Here is a 24,533-nt window from a genome sequence, read left to right on the forward strand (position 1 = left end):
ATTTACAACTATCCACTTTATACACATGCTTGTTTAATTCGCTCATGTATAAATGTCAGAAAATGAACTAGATGATAATAATGTAGACATGTGGAATGATTTTTAACAACATCCAGCTAATCCCTGCATTATGTGTCCCAGGCAAAATCATAAATGCTGGCACATCAATAGCATGGTGTGGCCTTATAATTACATTACTCACCTATAAATAGAAACACTGCTACTGATCATTCTATCATATGTGCACAACGACTGGTGGCCACGTTAAGGGAATTGGCTCATCGTAGCTATCTATGGTATCGAAAACCTGCATATTCCTACTGAACTTGCAAGGCGGTTGTATCTTTGGATGAAATGCTTAATGCACCAGACAAAGGAAGCTGTGACCTACTCTTTCGTGTCAAATAAATACTTCTGCTCATAATGTTAGCTGGGGGGGGTTAAAAATGGGACGAAAATTCTAAGGCTAAAAATCTATCATTTTGTTTCTAAATAATTGCCACCTTCCATATTTTCCTCAGCAAGGAAAGAAAGAGTAAAATATTAAGTACAGTGAAACCTGTCTTGAAAGACCACTGCTATGTGAGACCACCTATCTTGAGAGACCATATCCTCAATGCAAAAATGTATATATTATATAGCATTGTGACCTGTTATAATAGACCACCTACCTTGAGAGACCATAATTTTTTGGCATAAAGGGTGGTCTTTCAAGATAGGTTATATTGTAATATAAATTTCACATGAATCTGGTATGGAGGAAAGTGACATTGTTTAATTACTTTGAGAAGACTATCATATGTTTTAAATCATTTCACAATTTTATTTTATATTTCATCATTCTACCCCTGAGATATAAATATATTTGATATAGTTAGTGTGTTTTATTCTGTTTTTCGTTCTCTTTCTTGCAGGTGAACATTCCTAGTGAAATGGCATATGTCATCACTACTAACCTAGAATATGTTGGTCCTACAAGGGCTCTCTTTCACGAGGCTCTCATGTTGCTATTTCCTCTTCTCTACCACTACTGGAAGAAGTAAGTCATAATAGATTGTTTTGATTTCGTGTTTTAGGTCACAGCAACACAAGTAGTTTATTGGTGCCAGCACAATAACCACTGAGCCACCGTAGCTCCAAATAAATTTTATAAAAAAGGTCTTAAGATGAAACCACAACTAAATACAGACTTTACCTGTCTGTCAAATGAATCCATTTAGTTGTACCTGTTTGTCAAAAGAATCCATTTAGTTTTACCTGTTTGTCAAAAGAATCCATTTAGTTTTACCTGTTTGTCAAAAGAATCCATTTAGTTTTACCTGTTTGTCAAAAGAATCCATTTATTTTTACCTGTTTGTCAAAAGAATCCATTTAGTTTTACCTGTTTGTCAAAAGAATCCATTTAGTTTTACCTGTTTGTCAAAAGAATCCATTTAGTTTTACCTGTTTGTCAAAAGAATCCATTTAGTTTTACCTGTTTGTCAAAAGAATCCATTTAGTTTTACCTGTTTGTCAAAAGAATCAATTTAGTTTTACATAAAAAGTAAGATTTTAATGACTAGATTTTGTGCAAATCATAATAAAAGTTTTCCCTTGTGAGTGGAATCATAAAAAGCTGATTTAAATAAAATTAGTTGAGTTAATTCATTTGGATTTTAAAAATAGTAACTCAATTAGGAGAAAATATTGGTGTCATATACCGGTAGTTGAGACCATTTTTATGCATGACAGAGTTTTTTTCATCCAATCTCCATGGAAACTACACCCAACAAATTCTTTCTACATTGTTTCTTTCTAACTATAAAGGATATGGGAGGTTAAAATTGGGTATCACCTTTATTATAACAGCACTTAATAATGAACACTTTTCCATATGACGAAGAGATTAATCCATGAGGTGTATTATTGGCTGAGAAAGCACAAGCAAACAAATGAGTACAGGCGTTTCAAGTCATACATCAAAACTTTCTCGCAATTCAGCATAATTTAAAAGGGGCCCTGTGTGACTGAGTGGTCTAAGGTACACGCCTTTGACAGATCACTCATGCCTCACCTACATGGGTTCAAGTCATTGCTCAACTAATGTGGGTGTGAGAAAGCTTGCTAGTAGCTACCCATGAATCAGTATTTTTTCCTGGGGTCTTCTAGGGTTCTTCCTCTACCAAAATATACATGCATAGTTATGTGCGAAGAATATGGCCTTAAACCATAATGTAAAACATGACCTTGACAGTATCGTATTAAGTCATGTACTTGAAAACGTTATGGTAAGGTATCATAAGTTTGATGTTGTTGTTGTAGGGTTTAACGCCATTTTTTAGCACACGATAGGTTATACATGGCGGCCAGTATTAATGGTGGAGGAAGAACCCGGAAAAACCCAGGAAAGAACCACCGACCCATGAGAAGCTAATGGCAAGCTTTCTCACATACCCACATTGGCCAAATCCGAGGCTCGAACCCATGCAGACAGAGGTGAGATGGCAGTGATCCGTAACGGAAAGCGCTTTAGACCACTCAACCACTCCGGGTTTGTACATATCATACTATTTTGTCACATTCCCTATTTCTTTTCTTTCAGATTCAGAAAGGATGAGTCCGATAAATTGTTGTCCATGGAGTATTATCATCGGCTAAAAAAGAAACTTGGGGGCAGGTCTGCGCACACCCCACACGCGAACATCACTATACCCAACTACCTGAACATAACAGTAGACAGTATACCAGCAGTGACCATGCCTTTGCTAGGTAGGACTGTATTACACATACCTATATCCATTGTCATGATGCTGCTTACAAATCCTTACACACACTCTCTCTCTGTGGAAATTTGTGAATAATTGGAGAGAAATCATTTTTAGAAATTCAAGGGGAATCGTACCCTGAAAATCGTTATTAGAAAATGTAGAGTAGGAGATAAAAAAAAAATTTAAAATAGGAGAGGAATAATTCTTTTAAATTTAGTCTACAAGTATTTTCATTGCATCATAATGTTTGTAAAACTATCAAAAGCACCATTTTTGTACAAAATATATATTTGAACACTGCATAAATCCTTCAAAGGTTCTTCAACGCTACTATGCAGATATATATTTCAACACTGTATAAATCCTTCAAAGGCGTCTTGAACACAAGTATAGAAGTTATAAATTTAAACATTGTATAATCCTACAAGGGTGTCTTGAACACAAGTAAAGAAGTTATTAATTTGAACATTGTATAAATCCTTCAAATGCGTTTTGAAGACAAGTAAAGAAGTTATAAATTTAAACATTGTATAACCCTACAAATGCTCTTGAACACTATAAATAAAAATTTAAACACTATATAAATCCATCAAATGCTTCTGAACAATAGTATACATATATTTAAACATTTATCTTAATCGTTCAAATGCCTCCTGAACACTAACAGAGAAGACTATTTTCTTAGTTTAGACCAATATACATTTATTATTTGGCTCTTGTGATAATTTCATTCAGCAACTTATCTTTGGGTAATAAGCCCAATATAATGCCTTTTTAATTTAAATAAATATCATCTTCTTTCCTTTACAAAAGTGACAAGAGAATCCTATAAGAAACGCTTACAGGACATTAGTCAAAGATATGTTACAGATCAGATTAATTCTAGACAATTATTTGACACTGAAACCATTATATCTGAGCATATACTTGGGTATGTTAATTCCACATTTTTGAAACAGGTATTTGTTAACAAGTGGAACAAAGTTGCTATCGATGTTGGCATAACTTGCCAGCTGATCCAGTACTCCGTCAAACAATTCTGCAACTTCATGACCAGCCAGGGTCCATCACTTTTATCTAATGATAAGCTAACTTTAAAACCAAAGAGAGTTAAACATCCATCTGGAATGACGTCTTTCGAACTGAAGTTCATCTCCATTGTTTAATGTTGATAATATGGCATATGTAAAATATATTTTAACATTATCGACTGAGCCATGTGTTATGAATGGTCCGATATGCCTGGAATCATTTATCAATATTGTTAATCACACTCCACCAATGATGAAATACTCTTAAGGCAAATAAATATCATCCAGACTTGTGCCATATAGGTTGTCCAAAGTCATACTGCCCACAAAGACTGAATATAAATTGACTACTTGTTGTGCCCGTCTCTCAACAGCTAATATTTCATTGATTGATCCCCTTGCTGTTACTATGTGTGGTGGTGAGGACATCTCTGCAATTGTTACATCCGCATATTCTATTCTTGTGGTATCACTATCATATACAGGCTCTTGAATCAGCTGAATTCAATTTCACTGACAGACTTTTGAGTTTCAATACCTTATTTGTCTCTGTTGTTTTTTTAAATAAATGCAACCAACACAACAGAGTCTATGACTTTCCTAATGTCATTGATTTTGACCAGGTTTTTCACAAAAATGCCTCGCAGCTTCAAAATGTCTATGCTAGATTTTTAAGTTCTCCAGTTTGATCACAAGCTCACCCAGGTCGGTGTCAACAAGAAAAACTCAATCAGATACATTTTGGTGGCAAACCTGGTCAGATCCACATTAGTGTCACACTGGGTCCTTGCGATGTAACATCCGTAAATAGACATTTCATATACCATTAAGCATACTTTTTAAGTGACAAGATAAAATCATCAAGCGTGCATGGTGGTGTTGAACGTTCAAGTGAACTTAATACTTCAGCAAAAAGATATCCACATTATTGGCCCATCCAGCTGAATTTTTTAATGGCAGTGGTAAACGATTTTGACATTCATTTGGTTCAGCAACTATACAAATAATCAATGACTTCAGGTGGCAGTGCAAGCCCGTATAAATAAAAAAGTAATAAATATCAAGGCAGTAACACATATTGGACCTAATGATTTCCAGGTCTTGTTGAAGAATCCAGGAGAACAATCCCCGTTTCCTTGATGGGTTGAATTTTCGGCCCGCATAAAGACACCTTGGAAATGCTTTACTGACTTTGCCATACTGGGTAAATCAAGATTACTGGATGTGCGGCCTTTTGCTTGTTGTATGGGGCACTCCAGGCTAAATTCATCGAAGTACCCGCTATCACTGTTGTTTCATACTCTCGTATGCATTTGTCAATGTCTTTGTGTGTGGGATCAATCCATTTACATGCATGGGCTGCATCATTGCCAGCCATACAAGCCATTGACAGCTGGGTATATGATGTAAGTCAGATTGTAACTGCCCATATTAGGATTATTCGTGCAAGCGTATATATGGCTGGACATGGAAATCCCACCATGGATTCCACTTTTATTCAAAAAGTGCTGAGTGCTGACACCTTCCCGAGTCAGAGATCAATAAAAAAAATTTGATAAGGGTAAATGGGTTTGATTACAATTGGCCCAATCACTTATATCACTAATGTACTTCTATGGATAAACTCCTTTTCTTGTTATCAACTTCAGCTTGTCAGGGTTAGTGGTACCATATAAACTGGTGATTTTGAATTGATTCTTTCCATACAGTCTGTCACCAGGTTACTAACTAGCTTATCTAGGCTGCAATTTAAAATATGCAAACAGTCAGTAAACTGGAGACTCATTGCATCATCAAATGCCAATCATTCCTATGCAGATTATGCCATATGAGTGGAATTTTTTATTTTACCTGGATTAATCTGCAGCTTGAGATTACATGCACAGTACACTGCTCCCCAGTACACTCTCAGTTACTCCATAACATCCGACTACATTGTAGCAAAACCTGCACAGGACTTCTTCAACAGCTTGCATCATATTTGATTGATTGTCTGGTGATGACCTCTCTGGTCTCTAAGTGAACCTCAAGCATTCAAGGTCTGCATAAATAACAAATGAAATTTTCATCTTCCATTGCACCACGGTAAATTTCAGAATGTTTATACCGGGTTCTGACATGATAATTCACTGCAGGTTTTTTTTCTTCTCCAAGTCCACTGCAATAAAAGTTACGCTTATTAAGCCTCTGTTATGTTGTGAAAAAATGCAGGTAACATGTAGATGGAAACTTTTTCCCATCATACTTGCTGTTCTGGTAAAACCAGGAATGGTGTTTTATCCAAACATAATGGAATCGAGCTGCCCATATTGTTCAACATTAGGAAATCAATCTGGATCCACCCATAAAATTGCTGTTTTGTAGAATTGGGGATGGTTCAGGCACATAAAAATCATTGTCCCAAGCTATAACAGTGCTCAGTTCTTCAAACTTGTAGAGTAAATTCTGTGTAACTTGTGCAGGAAATTCTGTGTAAGCAAAGTTAAGTTCACGCTGGTATTGTTTGTATTTTGATTTTTGTTATCACTCAGGGGATGAAGAACAAACAAGGGTGCTCATTCAGAACATCAGTTGCTCTTGTTTTGGTTTTTTTTTTCTACATTGATCACAGCTAAATGCAGAGGATATATTGGTTTTGCAATATAATTTGACTCACAGAAAGAGCTTTAATGGGAAAATATGCAGTCTGTTGGCGAATTTTTCCAGCATTTTGAAAATCTTTTCAACAGCTTTGTCAATTTCCTTATTAATGGTCTCAGTCTTTGCTGTTCAGGGTTACATGATAACAACTATGAATCCATGGGATTGTGATTTTTAAAGTATTGTCATTTTTATGGTTAAGCAGCATAATCAAATGCACCAGCAGAACAATCTCCATCTTAGCCATGGAAGTGCATGTGCGCTGTAATGTTAATATAATACCAGAACACGTCTTTGGAAATTTCACCATGTCTTTATCTGGCTCATATTTGATGGGGGTAATTCCAGATAATCTTGCAGTTGTTGTGCTTTGGCAACAGCCTCAGTGGCAATAATAGCTGCAATATGGCAGCAACGCTTTTGTTCCTCACCATCAACCTGCATTATTTCGGCCTGCTTGGCCAGCCAAGGAATATCGGTAAGCAGATGTGCTGCTATTTCATGGATTTACTTCAAACAGCTGTTGCACCTCTGGAGAAAGTCCTCATATTACAAATATACCTGCCTTTCACATACTGCTTTGTATTCATATCCCAAGCTCTCACATGAGTTGCCTGAGCCGATTCCCAATCTCAGCCAAATATGTATGGTCACACCTCAGATAAAATTTCTTCCAAGTCAGGATCAATATAAATTACCCCTAATCCGTCATAAAGTAAGATCCAATAATCTCAAACATTTCGTACCACTTGTAGATGTGCTCCGTTTTGTTTTTTTTACTTATTTGAATATAGCCTAAGTAAACTTATTGCATAAAGCCAGCAGTTTTGCTCCTCGGTTGTTTTATAATTTTTCATATTTCTTCCAGAGTCTCCTCAGTTGTTTTATAATTTTTTGTATTTCTTCCAGAGTTTCATTAGTGTGGATGCTATTGTTTTTATAAGGCTGAGAGAACCTCTCATTCATTTCCTCATTACTGTCTTCACTACTCCCTTCAACGTCTTCATCGCTAGGTTCACTCACTGACAACTCAGTTATTGTCAGAGACTTTAAGTTTTCTTGCACAATACCTTACACTGACTTTTCACACTTTTTGCGAATTTGCACTGAGTTTACGTAGGTCTTCTTCCAACAGAATCCTTCAAGTCAATTTATCAAGAGGCTCCAGATATGTATTTGAAAAATCATACATCTTTTAAGCCTCTCTTAGAAATATGTATGATGCTTTTAAGTGAAACAGCAATTTAATCTTTTCTGTAAATCTTCAAACATTTCATTGTTCAAGCAATGTTTCCCACATTAGATACTCATCAATACTTTCAAAGTACTATATGCAACATTCTGTGATGTTTTGCCAGTATATATATATATATATATATAAATAATTATGTAATACTTACTGGTCACTATTGTTAAACTCTTTCCGTAATGGAAAAACCTCATCTGTACTAGATGCCACCTCCTCCTCCTGTTCTAAAAAGTCCAAGAATACATGCATCAACTCAGTCTGACCGACGTCATTGGCCAGCATCTTTGTTCTATTGAAGTATGTTTGGTCAATGAAGGACATTAGAGTGGGGTGGAGGAGGGCACCCAATAGTGAATGCCCAGTATTAGATAATTAAAATTAGTTTTACCCCCAAAACAAACTGTATTTTAATATTGTTAATATGCTGTGACTATTCTTCAGGAGACTGATATACTGAAAGGGAGTTAGAGTTTAAAAGTCACCCTGTACCCAGTCATTCGCCTGCTGTTATAAGGGAGTTAGAGTTTAAAAGTTACCCTGTACCCAGCCATCCACCTGCTGTTATAAGGGAGTTAGAGTTTAAAAGTTACCCTGTACCCAGTCATTCGCCTGCTGTTAGAAGGGAGTTAGAGTTTAAAAGTTACCCTGTACCCAGTCATTCGCCTGCTGTTATAAGCAGCAATCTGGAACACTGTGTAGCAACAACTGGACACCAAGAAATGAATACATTGGATGTCATTTAATAATGGCCAAACGTAAAATGAGAAGGGCATGTGTCATTCCAAAACGCGACCTGCATACCATCATCTATAGATAGGTAATTGAGATAAGCCTAAAAAGCAGTGATGCACTTAACTTCATTGGCAAAAGCCTTTTAAATTTCTTTCAGTAGGAGCCTATTGAGCTCTCTTGAGGGAATTCTGTCTAGTGATGGTGGATGCTGAAAATGCTAGATGAGCTTCTTAAGGGGAGAATGAAACCATTTCCTACTTTGTTTCTACATTAGCAACTGCTAAATAGAACGCCAGTGCCCTAACTGTGCAAATTAGTCTACCTTGATCATTCCCAGTACAGATGTGACTGAGACTGGTATTTTGCAAGAAAACCTGGCTGACACAACCAAGCAAACTGAATCTTAATTCCCACTGAACCATAATATCACTCCTCCATTGATAGATGGTTGTAGACTTGCACATGAGTACCTCCTTGCCATATGAGATATACAACTGCCAATCTGTTGTCTGATCTATGCACCCTTTCTGGGTGAAGAACACAATCCAAGCTGTTATGTGTAAGAGGTTTTCATTAGGGACAAATGTTCCTGGAGAAGTACTAATTCTGACTCTAAGTTAGACACTCACCTCTGATATGTCAGTGAATAGATATTTGTGGGGTTCAGGGGGATGCAGAGGAACTACCATCAGAATGTTCACTTAATGTGTTATTGACAAGTCTAGCCTAGATTTTTGTATGGTTTCCAGCCAGCCAACGGGTGTAGACTCTATCTTGGGATACAAGGTCTACCATGGAATTCAAGGTTCATAGAAACCAGAGATAAAGGTGAACTGGCAAGGTAGTTTTAGTCTGTAAAGTTCTCAACAATTCCAAGGTTATGTGTATCCTTCTTGGGGGGAATACAAATGTTACCCAGAAAGGTAAAGAAAGTCATTCCCATGTATACAAAATCCTCAAAAGGAATGAGATCTGATTTCTCTTGGATGGAAATAAGTCCCAGTTCACTAAGGAGCAACAATAGTTCATACGATGTAATGTATTGGATATGAATGCCTCCTGTCAGTTTTCAAAAAGCATTAGTATTTTTTGTGGTAGAAAGAACAAGATAATGGAATACACATCAATGGAAGATTTCCTCTCACAGAAATTATTTAGAGGCAAATATGAATAACAGACTTCAGTTCCCTGCCCTTTTTGGGAGACTAAGATAATTAAGCAGACTGCAGGGAATTGGATATTTAAAACCTCTCAACTGCACCCTTCCTTTACTTGATGTATCTGACTGATGGAAGAGCATGGGTGTCCTTCAGAAAAGGATCCACCAATCTTTTGTAATGCTGGCCAAATAAGCACCTACATGTATCAAAGAGGGGTGCACTGTAGGAGATGAGGTGTCTCTGGAGAGACTCTCCACAACCCCTATTTCATGGGAATGGGGGAAGAGCTGATAGTCTTTATAACCTTGCCCTTGCTTCTCTCATTTCTTGATTCCAAGTATGATTGATACAAATAGGAGGCTTATAGGAGGTTTCCTGTAGTTCTTGCCTACCTTCTTTGGTAATTAGTCTACCTCATTTTCCAATCAGGCTGTGCTCAATTATTGCTAGGTGTTGATGGACCAGCAACAGACACAAGGAAGCTATATTGGTGGCAGGAATGAAGCTGTTGAATTAAGTGTCAGATTCCAGGGGTGAAGCCCTCAGATGTGTCCAATGTTACATCTCTGTGGAGATGGAGAAAACTCTGCCGGTAATGCTATGGTCATAGACAATGTGTGCCTTGATGCAGCCTCCAACTAAATGCTCAGCAGACAACGATTCTTACTTCAGAAGACTAAAGGAAGTAACTGAGAACAGATCAGTATATGACACTATAGTCACTAAGGACCCAGCTTTCAGCTCTAAAACCTCTAATGAACTGACACTGAGGTGAAAAAACATCCCCCATGAAAACCCCCTTGCAAAGCTGTGTGTCAAAGTGGTGGGGATCATGTGCCAGGAGGGGGAATGAACACTACTGGAGGCTAATAATAAAGGTCTCAAGCAGAAAGGGGGACAAGCCACCCCATATTTTTCCTCTCCAATTAATGTCCTTTTTACATCCTCTGTACAAAAGTTCTCTAACCATGGATGAGTGAGGAAGTAAAGATCTGTTTTATTCAATGACTACTGAAAGTATTTCTAAGTCAGAAAAAATCTTCGTGTCATGTAAGCACATTGGCTTCAGGCACATATCAGGGGGAAGGAAATACATGTAGCATTCTTCATTTGCAGCCTTGCTGAAGGACCAAGTGTCTGCCTTTTCAAACACATGAGATGCTTTGTAGGAAAGTATGGAGATCTTAGGAGAGCGTGTACCCTCTCTTCCTGATCATTGGCAGATTCCTGAGAAATCAATCCAGTATGCCAGACAAGGCATTACTATCTTCCTATTCCAGACTTTGGTGGGATGTAAGAATATTAGGGGGCCCCGAGTGGCCGAGTGGTCTAAAGCGCTCTCCATTACGGATCACTGCCATCTCACCTCTGTCTGCATGGGTTCGAGTCTAGGATTCGGCGAATGTGGGTATGTGAGAAAGCTTGCCAGTAGCTTCTCATGGGTCAGTGGTTCTTTCCGGGGTTTTCCCCGAGTTCTTCCTCCACCATTAATACTGGCCACCATGTATAGCCTATCGTGTGTTCAACAACAACAACAACAACAAGAGTATTAGACCTTGTGACAGCCAGAAAATAAGGAAATAGATGTTCTTGGTCTTTTATGGGGATAAACGGAACTGTCCTTTACTGGTGCATTGTCTGAAGGATGAAGATTTTTCTCGCCCTTCCGATGTCTCAGTGGAAGGGGGACTAACAGTCGCCTTCATTTATGACTGCTCCTGTGGTGGTCTTCGAACCTCAACCCCCATACAAGCAAGGAGGACATACAGAAGATATCCATTATGGTACAGGATGATCTCTCCATTCAAAGGGTGAACTCCACATCCTAGATGGGTTAAAAGGAACATGGGGAAGGAATGGACATTTGTTTGGTCTCCTTTCCCAGTACTGTGCATAAATTAAGACCGTGGTTGGGTAATTAGTTGATGTGGATGCAGTAGGGAATTTGATCCAATCCCTGACCCTATATCAAGATTTTGCATGTGTTCTTGATGCAAATGACCAGTAACATGAACAGCGCTCTTCAACTGTTGACCAGTGTTTATCCTTATTACTTACTCTTTCTTAAATGAAAACATCCAAATTTATTCATATTTCACTACACAAATTAAATACATGGAAACATTATGTATGAATTATATTAATGCAAAAAGCATAATTTAAAAAAATGACGAACGCATAATAGCTAAAATGTATTGTTAGGAGATTAACTGCTGTTAATAACACTCAATGCATTATAACAATGTGACACTAATAGACAATCCCTGCACAACATGTAAAGACCCAAGTGTAAACACTGAATGCATAAGGCTTATGACTCATTAGAAATCATACATATTCATCAAGTAATTCACAAAGCTATGAGGGGTGCAGAAGGAATGGTGGCATTTTATGAGAAGCACAATTATCACTGGACTATCAAATAATACTTGTGATAAACATGGACGGAGGGTTAACTTTTCACTAAAAAGAAATATGATAATCAAATCCCAATATAGCATGAAAATCACTGGTAGGCATTTTTATTCATGTGAGTATTGTTTCCATGTTTGACTTAAGATATCATCCAAAAAAAAGAATGAGGATGCACTATTGCTTGTGGGATGATGTCTTGGGTTTGACTAAGCTTATATAGCAGTTGGTGGTGCTCTACAGTTTTGTATTTTTTATAGAGTTAGAATTTTAATGAAAAAGAATTGCCCTGGCTTTCCTCCTTGGTTATACTGGCTATTTAAAAAAGACCTTGTATATCTTAGGTATAGTTCAAAAGAACCTTTAATTCCCTTTATTTTGGTGTATTATTGATGGGTTTAATATGGGTTATAGAGTATACAGTTTGGCCTTACTCCAGATATGCACCTTTCAAAAAAGTGCAAGCTCCAGTTGGTCATTTTCACTTCCTGAACTTCAGTGGTATATTGCATAAAAAAGAGCTGATAACTTTTTTTACATTTTATATATTTGGTAATTCATTCATTGCACTTTCAGAAGCTGGTATTGTCTAGTCTGGCAAAATTATTTTCCTTATTTTAATAGCTGCTATGGATAGTGTACTTTAGACAAACTCAGGCTGATTTTTTTAGCACAAGGGAGCAGTCACTTTAGTTAGCAGTGAACTTAGATCATGTACAATTTCCAAAAGTAGAATATCCAAAGAAATGTCAGCCACATTACATTAATGTAGCATAGAGGTATGCCAACAATCTCTCCACTGTGCATATTTTAAGTGCAAACAACTTCACCTTACATGTGTCACTCTCTCAAAAGTACATAATAAATGGTGAGCACCGCCATTTCTATAACAGGAGGGTGGTGCATCTACCTTGTGTGAGGTTTTTCCATCATGGAAAGAGTAAGCTTGACAATGGTGACCAATAACGTATTGGTGATATTAAAAAAATATTCCCATTCTATCACAGAGTATATACTCCCTTATCAGCCGAGTCTAACTGCAAACTGCACAGGCCCAGATCTGCTAGTGCATGACTCACCAGCAGATCTGAGGTCTACATTGTTTGTTAGAACTAGAAAATACAACAATGATCTTGATCTGTTGGCACATTATGCAATGGCAGATCAGGGTCTACATTGTTTGCAGTTGGATTTGACTTATATGCAAGTTATGTACAGTATGACAAATCTGCATAAATCATGTGAAAAACTTGTTAGACTGGCACGTGTTGTATCACACCAAAAGGAAGCAAACATTTTCAACATTTGTGAACTTTTCTACCACAAATTTCAATGTCTAACTAATATGCATTGGAATGTGATTTCAACTGTTTTCTTCTCTAAGTTGACAGTTTGAATCACTCATTATTTTCTGTCAAATTTTTTCATAAATATACACTTCCATCTCAAGAAATATGAACCCCTTTAACTTTTTAGTGATGTCATTTTATGTCTGAAGAAATATGAACCCCTTTAAATCTTTTTAGTGGAGTCATTTTATGTCTCAAGAAATATGAACCCCTTTAAATCTTTTTAGTGGTGTCCTTTTTTGTTTGAAGAAATATGAACCCCTTTAAATCGTTTTAGTGGAGTCATTTTTTGTCTGAAGAAATATCAACCCCTTTAAATCTTTTTAGTGGTGTCATTTTATGTCTGAAGAAATATGAACCCCTTGAAATCTTTTTAGTGGTGTCATTTTATGTCTGAAGAAATAAGAACCCCTTTAAATCTTTTAGTAGAGTCATTTTATGTCTGAAGAAATATGAACCCCTTTAAATCTTTTTAGTGGTGTCATTTTATATCTGAAGAAATATGAACCCCTTTAAATCTTTTTACTGGTGTCATTTTATGTCTGAAGAAATATGAACCCCTTGAAATCTTTTTAGTGGTGTCATTTTATGTCTGAAAAAATATGAACCCCTTTAAATCTTTTTAGTGGTGTCATTTTTTGCCTGAAGAAATATGAACCCCTGTAAAACATTTTAGTGGTGTCATTTTTTGTCTGAAGAAATATGAACCCCTTTAAAACTTTTTAGTGGTGTCATTTTTTTGTCTGAAGAAATATGAACCCCTTTAAAACCTTTTAGGGTTTCATTTTTTTGTCTGAAGAACTATGAACCCCTTTACATCTTTTTAGTAGTGTCATTTTTTGCCTGAAGAAATATGAACCCCTTTAAAACTTTTTAGTGGTGTCATTTTATGTCTGAAGAAATTTCTTAAAGCATTTCAGTCATATTTTTCAAGTGTGTTGTACATGCTGAGTAATAACTACTATATCTTTTCAGAGGAAAAAATGAAGATAACTTTCTCCTTCTTGGAAGGGGTTAGGTATGTTTATTCCCTTTCAAGGAGTAAGCAGGGGTCAAAGGAAGACAAAACTCAGAGGTCAGTCAGTACAATACTAACTTCATCTGAAAGCTTTAATGTGCAGCAAGAAGGTAAGCTCCCTACATTGGACCAGGACAAAAATGATTTCAAGGAACCATATCTCAAAAAGAGGCAATCCTCAAAGACTAATCTTCAGATCAAGTCTTCCCAAAGTCAAAATGGAAAAGTTCAAGTCCTAGTTACGCAAGCATAACAAGGAGACTGGACATGTTTCTGCATTGAATATTGTGGAAGCATTGTAAATGCTGCTTGGCTTGAATATTCAAGTGTGTTCACTTAACCAGAGGAATCATAAGATTGACATGTCATCTCAAGATCAAGTCTGGCTTTTTACAGCTTGAGAAACTTGTATTCCTTGTTTTAACTTCCATTGTAGGATATAAATAGACCTTCTTTTCTGTAACATTACGCACAACAATATTTAAATGCCTTTTGTCATTACTATCATTACATATCAGATTCACAGAATCACAGTTTGCTTTTATTTAAGAAAAATTGAGCTATATGAATATTTTAGTTAATCTGAGAAAAAGAATAATCATGTAGGTCTACTTTACAGGCTATATTTAATGTCTTCTTTAATGTCTTCTGCATTAAATAACATTTTTTACTTTATTTCCTCTTAAATAGCCGAGCAGAGTTTATATCTCTAAACCCAATTGAGATTCATCTTGAGTGCCCATGTCAAATTATGGTTTGTAACAATACTTTAAGATCATATAGTTCCATCAGCAATGAGGTATAAATGTTGTTTTCATTTTTTTCCATTAACTATTTGGCCAGTATCAACCCTTGTCTATTTGTTCCAATGATATACACTCTGGCTACACATCCAATGTGAACCCATGTCTATTTGTTCCAATAAATACTCTGGCTACAGATCCAGTGTCAACCCCTTGTCTGTTTTTTCCAATAATATACATGCTGGATTCAGATCCAGTGTCAACCCTTGTCTATTTGTTGCAATGAATACACTCTGGCTAAAGATCCAGTGTCAACCCTTGTCTATTTGTTCCAATGATATACACTCTGGATTCAGATCCAGTGTCAAGCCTTATCTATTTGTTCCAATGAATACACACTAGATTCAGATCTAGATCCAGTGTCAAGCCTTATCTATTTGTTCCAATGAATACACTCTGGCTACAAATCCACTTTCAACCCTTATCTATTTGTTCCAATGAATACATACTGGATTCAGATCCAGTGTCAACCCTTATCTATTTGTTCCAGTGAATACACACTGGATTCAGATCCAATTTCAACCCTTATCTATTTGTTCCAATGAATACACACTGGATTCAGATCCAGTGTCAACCCTTATCTATTTGTTCCAATGAATACACACTGGATTCAGATCCAGTGTCAATCCTTATCTATTTGTTCCAATGAATACACACTGGATTCAGATCCAGTGTCAACCTTTATCTATTTGTTTCAATGAATACACTCTGGCTACAAATCCAATTTCAAACCTTATCTATTTGTTCCAATGAATACACTCTGGGTACAGATCCACTGTCAACCCTTTTCTAGTTGTTCAAACGAATACATGCTGGATTCAGATCCAGTGTCAACCCATATCTATTTGTTCAGTTGAATACACTCTGGCAACAGATCCAGTGTCAACCCTTGTCTGTTTGTTCCAATGAATACACACTGTATTCAGATCCAGTATCAAGCCTTGCCTATATCTTCCAGTGAATACTCTGGCTACAGATCCAGTGTCAACCCTTGTCTGTTTGTTCCAGTGAATACTGTGGCTACAGATCAAGCCTTGCCTACATCTTCCAATCCATACACACTGGCTACAGATCCAGTGTCAACCCTTGTCTACTTGTTCCATTGAATACACTCTAGCTACCAATCCAGCATCAACCCATCTGTTTGTTCCATTTGTTTGATTTAAATTTGATTCTGGTGACTACAGCAGTTATAAAGAGGCATTGTCTATGCATCTGATAGCAACCACATTTACTGCATCAACAATATTTTATATGTTTTTTTAAAACAAAACCCCCCATGTCAAAATGACCAACCACTGATGAGTGAGAAGCAATAGTAAATTTCAAATTCCACATGGCTGCCATGTCACTAAGAACAAAAGAGTCAGCTTGAAGAGTATAGTTGGAAAACCCTTAGGACAAGTATGACCAGGTGTGTGTGTGCATGATTAGGATTTTTAATGTAGCTTTAACAATTTTTCAGTTATATTGCTATGATGTCTGCAGTATGGCAGTTTATAGTGATGTCTAGCACTGGGGCATCATGCTGCAGACATGTAGCATGATGTCCCACCCAGTCACATTATCTTGAGACCAGGCCGACCAGTCCTAACACTAACCTCTTAATGCTGAGTGCCTAGTGAGGTAGCTGTTAGTACCATTTTTGTAAGTCTTTGGTATGACTCAGCCGGGGTTCGAACCTATGACCTCCCGCTTGCAAGGCAGATGCTCTAACCACTAGGGCACATGAAAAATATTTTTTGTTTGAAGTACGTGAAATAGTGTATAATAAATTTATTATCATTTTGGGGAAGAGATTGCATTTGAATTTGAATAAAATATTATTGTGGCATGGTTCCTGAAATTTTAAATACATGTATGCGTATTTTTCTCGTATTGGGAAAAAATATATTTTTAAAGTATGAGAAATAGTGTGTAAAATGTTTATTATCATTTTGGGGAAGAGTTCACATATGAATTTAACTATATGATAATGGCATAGCTTCTGAAATTTAACCCTTTCATCACTAAGTAGAGTCCTAAACACTAAGAACTTTGGAGTTGTAAACCAAAATGACTTGTGGAATTTTAAATAAAATAACTTTGCCAATTTTAATGATATCTGGCTGGATTAGGTGTCAAAATCAAGGTTAAAAATCAAATTTTATGACTAATTGACTAAAATGTGCATATCTATAAAATACAGGTGAAAACAGGTAACACAACAGGTAAAATACAAGTAATTATCTAATTACTTCTTAGAAAACTCTTCATCGTCATCACCGTCACCCACAAGCGCATTCCATTGCCTCTCCAGACACCTTCTCTCATTTTCATCCTACTTTACTAGGTCGAAATTGGTAAAATCCTCTGATAATTCAAAATCTGACACTTCACTCACTTTCTTTGAACTCCACCATTTTGAATACAAATTTCACCATTCAGAAAAATCGTTAAAAGTGCCTACTTTATTCGATATTTCCAGTTGTATACAAGCTAAACTCACGAGATAATCCAAATATAATACCTACATTACAAGTAGGAAGTAATTAGAGGTATCCCAAAATTTATATAGTCGGATACTATAACATTAGAGAAGAACACTGTCCCAGACCAGTAAAGCGGTCCATAGTGTTTACGGACTTACTTCCCCTGGACTGGAAAACCAGTCCATAGTAGTAATGAAAGGGTTAACAATTTCACCAGGTTCTTGAAGTGTTATGTCAAAATAAACATTATCAGAAATGTTACTTATTACTGATCCATGAGTAAGCCAGTAAGTCGTCTTTGTGATTGTCTTCAATTAATTCTGTATACAATCATTGCTCAAACAATAGCCAACATGTGTTTCTTCTTTAACTGCATACACAACCAAGCAGCAGATAATGTGGTGGTTGACAAAAGATTCTCACAATTTAACAAACATAAAAAAACGAAAGCCGTCAACATGTTTGCTGGGCTTGGTAGTGTTATTAGACGCAATCAGTTGACCAGTAATGTCCGCTTTATTAGCTGGAAATTGGAAGGGTATGAAATTGTACATGCATTCAGCTTAATTTTTTAAAATAAAAGTGACTTGTGACCATTGCAGGCCTACTGCATTTAGTTCTTGGGTTTTACATGTGTATGGTATTTGCTTATGAACTTGTTATTATTTTCCTATTTTTTATAAAAAATATTTAACTGTTATGGAAAAGCATGTTCACAAACGCAAGTCATTCTCTGCACTTTATGCAATGACTAGTATAGTAGTTTCACACGCTTCTTTTGATATTCCCAAAATCTGAAGTAAAAGTTATATGCACGCTGAATGCGTGTGTTGATTGTTAATTATTCTTACTGTAGTCGTTCAAATGAACAGGCATACAAGTGTTAATTATTGGAAATTTGCAATGGATAAATGTACACAGAAATGCATATGAGAAAATTTTAGCAGTATGAATTACAAGTATTATGGATTAATTGCTAGCCCCGATGGTATAATATCAGATGGCAAGTGAATGGTGTTAATACTCTGTTCAATCTATATATTAGACACTGAATTCAGACACAATGATCTGGGACAAAATTAAAAATTATTGAATATTTTAAATCTGTGTGTTATTTTTCAATGGAATTACATGCATTATGGATGAACTGCATACCAGGATGGCACGATAGTAAACGTTTTGATACCCTATTGATCATATACATTAGACATGAATACATGTACATGTGCCAATGAGTTGTTCTCTGAAAAAAGTAAAATACTGCAAAACCCCGCATTAATGTGACCCCAATATTAGCACGATCCGATTTTTTTTTTACCCACTTATTGTGTTAAAGCGGGGTTCCACTGTATATGAAATTTCGGGAGCCACACCACAACCATGTTATATCCAAATTTGTGTTATAACAGAATGTGCTATAGCGGGGTCACACTGTATAGCACTGAATGATGTCATATGCTAAGGAAACAGCTACCAATGCGACATTGTCGAAGCAATGAAACAGATATAAAAGTATTGGATGGCTGAAAGTGTAATAATAAGATAACATATATAAAAAGTCAGGTTCTTTTATTTATGCATATACCAATGACGTCTTCTACCCAACACATAAAACTTGAGAAAGTCAAATTATAACTTTTACATCAACTGAGGCATTACAGAACTAATGGCATTGTGTAGAAACCATATTTCTTCTTTCAGTCATATTAACCTTGACCTTTAACCTTTTGACACCAAGTTAGGCTTCATCCTTACCCAAAGTGCAAGGCAAAGTTTGTAGGATTAATGTTATTGTGCAGAAACTATTATTCTTCATTCAGTCACAGTGTCCCTGATGTTTGACCTTTGAACCCCTCAAAGCAATAGGTTTCTTCCACATCCTAAGTGTAAGCTATCCATTGAGTTTGGTCAAGCTGGATGATGTAGAAAAAAGATGTTGTGCAACAAAAAAAACAGGCTGATAGAATGACATGAAATGTATTAGAAAAGATGCACTGCCTTTTGGTAGATGTATAAAGAGATCATTCAGACTATATGGTCATCAACCATCATGTTTTTAATTCACTTAATAGTGTCAGAAGTGTCATACTGCCCTTTGTCGTTTATACTGCTATGCAAGCTTCTTACTCTAAATAAGGTATTTAAATAATTGTTACAGATTTTCAAACATATAACAATGAGCAAAGAATTATATAAATTCTATAAAGTTTCAGATATTTCATCTTAGATGTCTCTAAAGAATTAATTTTTTTAAAAATCCTGATCAATTTTGTGTATTGCTCGATGGGTCCTTCTCCCCCAGATGCTTCACCTTTCCATGCTGCAGAGTGAAAAAACAGTCACTTGGTAGATTTCTGTCCTTGACTGCTTGCTGAAGTCTAGACCTGGGTTCCAAATAAAACTGAAATGAATATAATTATTACTGCATTTATTGGACAAAATTTACTAAGGAATCTCATAAAATTTAACATACACTTAGCCTTCCAAATCTGCATTTAGCTTAACTTTTTCCTCAAATTAGTTTGGTTAATGGAACTGCAAAATTAACTGCAAACAATATCCTTAAATTTGATACTTCTATCCTTCATGTATAACAGTATAACACCATACCATATAAAATATAAGATATAAGTAGATTCTGAATTAATACTATAGAAAATAATGAGATCAGTCTTCAACTGGTCTTGAAATGACCAGTTAAAATGTACCACATCTGACAAGGTTCTAATGTTCTTACCTAGTAATATTTCTCCTTGAATAAACTTGAGAAGGAGAGATGGCTTCAATCTCTGTGGTACCATCAATTATGAATGTACCTCAGTGTTTTCCTGCTGTGCCTTAATTACAGGCCTGAAACTTGGGTAACACCAGTTGAAATGTGACAGCGTTTTCCCATGGCATGCTGAAGTTAACTACAGGATAAACATCTCTGCAGATACGATCAAGCTGAATGGCATTCTGATGTTAACCTAGAGACAGTAGTCATAGTAGCTCAGTCGCAGAGTGCATGGCTTCTAATCCTTGGCTGCCATGATATCCTGGGGAAAGACACTTAGCTCCAATTTCCTCAGCATAATACAGCCAAAAATTATGTTCAAAGCATCCAAAACCCATACAAACTTTTCCTATAGACCTATGTACCTTAACTACAGGGCCACATTAATCTGTGAAGACCATAATTTTGAATGTGCCCAAGTGTTTTTCAACCAACTGTTTTGGCTAATTATACATGTTAAATGTGCTCCATCAGATTCCAAGTGACTCTACTGGCTTAACTACATGATCACATATATCTTTGGTACCATCAGGCTGAATGTACCCTAGCTGGTGGTGGGGGGTGTCCTACAGACTACTCAGCCCTAACTGTGGGTCAACTCACCTCTGTGGAAACCATCATTTTGAATTTTCTCCAGCTGATTCCTACAGACATCTCAGCCCAAACTGTGGGACAACTCGCCTTTGTGGAAATCATTCTGAATGTTTCCCAGTGAGTGAATTCCTACAGACTGCTTTGCCCTAACTGTGAGACAACTCACCTCTGTGGAAACCATTTTGAATGTTCCCCAGTGGATTCCTACAGACTGCTTTGCCCTATCTTTGGGACAACTCACCTCTGTGGAAATCATTCTGAATGTTCCCCAGTGGATTCCTGCAGACTGCTTTGCCCTAACTTTGGGACAACTCACCTTTGTGGAAATCATTCTGAATGTTCCCCACTGGATTCCTACAGACTGCTTTGCCTTAACTTTGGGACAACTCACCTTTATGGAAATCATTTTGAATGTTCCCCAGTGGATTCCTACAGACTGCTTTGCCTTAACTTTGGGACAACTCACCTCTGTTGAAATCATTTTGAATGTTCCCCAGTGGATTCCTACAGACTGCTTTGCCCTAACATCTAGATGAATCTGAACTGCCTCTTCAGGATTTGCATGCTGGTATTTCAAAAACCACCTGTACAAAACAAAAATGTTATATCTAGTAGGAGTACTACTTTACATGCTAAGTCAATGCTGAAATACCTGTATTTGAAAAGAACCAAAAGAAATAGATGGATGTAGACAACTGCATTTCGTGCCATTATCAAAGACAAATATTCTCTTTTAATACTCATTTGTGTACCCAACTTATCCACTTAAGTGGTGAAATGTCAGAAAAAACAATTTTCAATCAATCAAAAACAAGATACGCTGTGAAAAGATATAAAAAACAACAGAACAAAATCATCAAATACAGCCAATTTTGTAAGTAAATGCTTTCAATGAAAGCTGTAGTTTTATCTTGTTTCATATGAGTGAAAGGTTTTTAAATGCATAGTACAATCACCTGTAATACAATATTTTGAACTTTTTAAAGTGTAGTGATTGAATACAATATGGTATGTGGACAGAATCTGCAACATGAATACATGATAATTCTCTTTATGGTATAACGGTACCAATTGCACAAGTCCAGGTGGGCGGAGCTTAAGGTGTATGGAACATTGTATTCAGAATTATAGAACAACACTAGCTGTGATTGGTGCATTATGTAAGAGTTGTACTTTCTGTTTGGCTTAAAAAAATGTTGAGCCTCTTGGCAACATGTGAGTTTGTGTTAATTTCTATCTAGATCATATTTTGTATTTTTTATGATTTTTTTAAAATATGGTACACATGGCTGAAAATGTGCTTGTTGTGACTAGATAACTCTTACCCTTGTCTAGTTCCAGTAGAGTTATCTCTCTTAAATGCAATGGAGTACCTGGTTATGTCATTGTCAAATTGACAATCTAGCATTGTTCTATATGACAGTGTGTGACATGCATGCCCAAGTAGGACAGAAAGTATATTTATTTCACAAAACATTAGCATTGAGGTATATGGAAAAACAATTGGTACTGTGATACCTAAAGGAAAGAATAGCCTCACAGTGTATCCATAGAAACGCATACATGTGGGCGGCATTTATGAACTATACTAGTTTGATGTAGGAAAACAAATGTATGCTGAACAGTTTTGGTGAAATATTGAAAGTTCTCTAAGAATAAAATGTATGAAATCTTCAGAAAATAGCACAAGTTGGCTTTAGATGGGGACTTTTGAAACTATAGCTATGATAGATATAGGCTTGTGTTACCTGATACCTTTATGTATGTGCTGTTACCTCCTAGATTGGAATGCATGCAACAAAATAAGTTATGTAAACATAATATAGTTGATTTTGGCCAAATATTGGCTATTTTACCTGCAAAAGATGAAAAATCATGTGTACAAAAACAGCTATCTTGTTCTTGTAAGGCATGCCATAAACCAGGATAGAGAACACTCTAAGTACACTTGTAGATAGATCACTTGTACCATGTGGGATGTTCTGGCATGAGTAATTTTTAGGTAATTTATTAAGGATATGGTATTTCTTCCCACTTTGATTTGAATTGTCCTGCTCTAATTGTCCTTTTTTTTTTTTTTACACTTTCCTGCTTTGAAATTGTTCATGTAGTTAGTTCAGTTCTCTTGCATTCCCTTTTGTTGAAGTAGCAGTGAATACCAACAAACAAGAACAGTTTCCTTAAGTCAGCATTTCCCACTGGCACTTGTATAAGCCCAATTATAACCTACTATTGACTTTCAATTAATCCTATTTCTTTCTGTCAAGCTGCTCTTGTGGAATTTCCATGTTTGGTCCAACATTACAGAATGATAACCATTTTAGTTACACAGTACGTATTCAAATCCACACTGTTCTTGAAACTTTGCATCCCATCGCAAGAATCCAAATTGGCATGAGATGATATCTGCATGGTTATGGAAGGCTGCACTCTACATGCTGGCATTGTAGAAAATATGAACTATGTGATATGAAAGAGCTGCGTCATCTTAGAAATTAAAATTACATGACTCTTGAGGTCTCCACTAAACATAGGAGTTTAAATGTTAGGTTCTCACTTTATCAGTAATGTATTTTGAGATAATTTAATTGCAATGAAGTTAATACAGGTTGTTGATGAACTCATCTATATTACATGGATACTGTATAAGAGGTTACCACACCTTATGTATATCATTCAGTTATCTCCCTTACACCAGTCATAACATTTCAAGGAAATAAAATCTCACATTTTCAGTAACTGGTTATGAAAATAAAGAGAAGATTTGTGAAGTATTATATTAGCCCTCTATCTTGATGCAAATGTAAGTAGAAGCAATTTAATAATTTCTCACAGTAAAGTTCACAAGTTTAAAAACTGATAAGGTATGTTCTGTTTGGATCTGAGATAAGTTTCTCTCTATCTGATGCCAATTATTATTAAATTCTTATGTAGAAGAAATATACTTTATATGTATCTATATTATCTAAATTATTCACCCTTTCATATTAGATGGAAATGAACACAACTTCACTTGAAATTTGGGTACCTGTAAGGGATGTTATAGCACAGTTGCCTTTGGGCTGTCCTTGGACCTGTTGGGCCCTGCCCCATATATTTGTCCAAGGTAAGGTCATCAAACTTTCACTTCTCATTTTTCACATTGCTGATTTTGCCTCCTTTAATTCCTTTATCATAAGCTACCTCTCCCTTTTAGATCAACACTTTCCTCCTGTTTTTAACTCCATTTGATGTGCTATACTTAGTGTTTATATTTGGCATTTTTCTGTATTTTATTCCCCTAATTTCACCTCCCAATCCAACATAACCACTTAGAAGCTGTGATTTACTATATTTGGTGACTGATTGGCTTATTGAAACAATTTTATTCACATTACAAAGGAGGAAAGCTTACTATTTCTGTTACAAAGAGGATGGGTAGGTGGACCTTTGTGTGAGGACTGGTGGTTAGTGACCTCTTGTATCTGCAGATAGTGTAAAGTGGTCAAAGCTTATACTTTATAATAAGATTGGGTCATGTCCACCTGTCTCTGATGTTAAGTTCTGCACCT

The 24,533-nt window shown here is 36.2% G+C and overlaps 2 protein-coding genes across 4 annotated transcripts in view; one reads left to right on the forward strand and one right to left on the reverse strand.

Moving 5' to 3' along the window:
* LOC149779983 (uncharacterized) overlaps window positions 1-16,184 on the forward strand; it is a 121,184-nt gene extending 105,000 nt beyond the window's left edge. Inside the window, exons 18-20 of the mRNA XM_089936706.1 lie at window positions 915-1,039; window positions 2,582-2,748; window positions 14,296-16,184. Of these exons, the coding sequence (XP_089792832.1) occupies window positions 915-1,039; window positions 2,582-2,748; window positions 14,296-14,591 (588 nt within the window). The 3' untranslated portion in view covers window positions 14,592-16,184. The remainder of the gene's footprint in view (window positions 1-914; window positions 1,040-2,581; window positions 2,749-14,295) is intronic.
* A 2,982-nt stretch (window positions 16,185-19,166) lies between these two features.
* The window catches only part of LOC149779984 (N-acyl-phosphatidylethanolamine-hydrolyzing phospholipase D-like), a 54,525-nt gene continuing 49,158 nt past the window's right edge, over window positions 19,167-24,533 (reverse strand). For all 3 annotated transcript variants that reach the window (XM_089936707.1, XM_089936708.1, XM_089936709.1), the window contains exons 5-6: window positions 21,449-21,566; window positions 19,167-20,013 (exon numbers count right to left, since the gene is read on the reverse strand). In XM_089936707.1, coding sequence (XP_089792833.1) covers window positions 19,876-20,013; window positions 21,449-21,566 — 256 coding nt within the window. In that variant the 3' untranslated portion in view covers window positions 19,167-19,875. The remainder of the gene's footprint in view (window positions 20,014-21,448; window positions 21,567-24,533) is intronic.

The sequence above is a fragment of the Sinohyriopsis cumingii genome, chromosome 16 (assembly GCF_028554795.1).
Source record: "Sinohyriopsis cumingii isolate HCF-2022 chromosome 16, ASM2855479v2, whole genome shotgun sequence".
In the NCBI taxonomy this organism is placed as follows: domain Eukaryota; kingdom Metazoa; phylum Mollusca; class Bivalvia; order Unionida; family Unionidae; genus Sinohyriopsis; species Sinohyriopsis cumingii.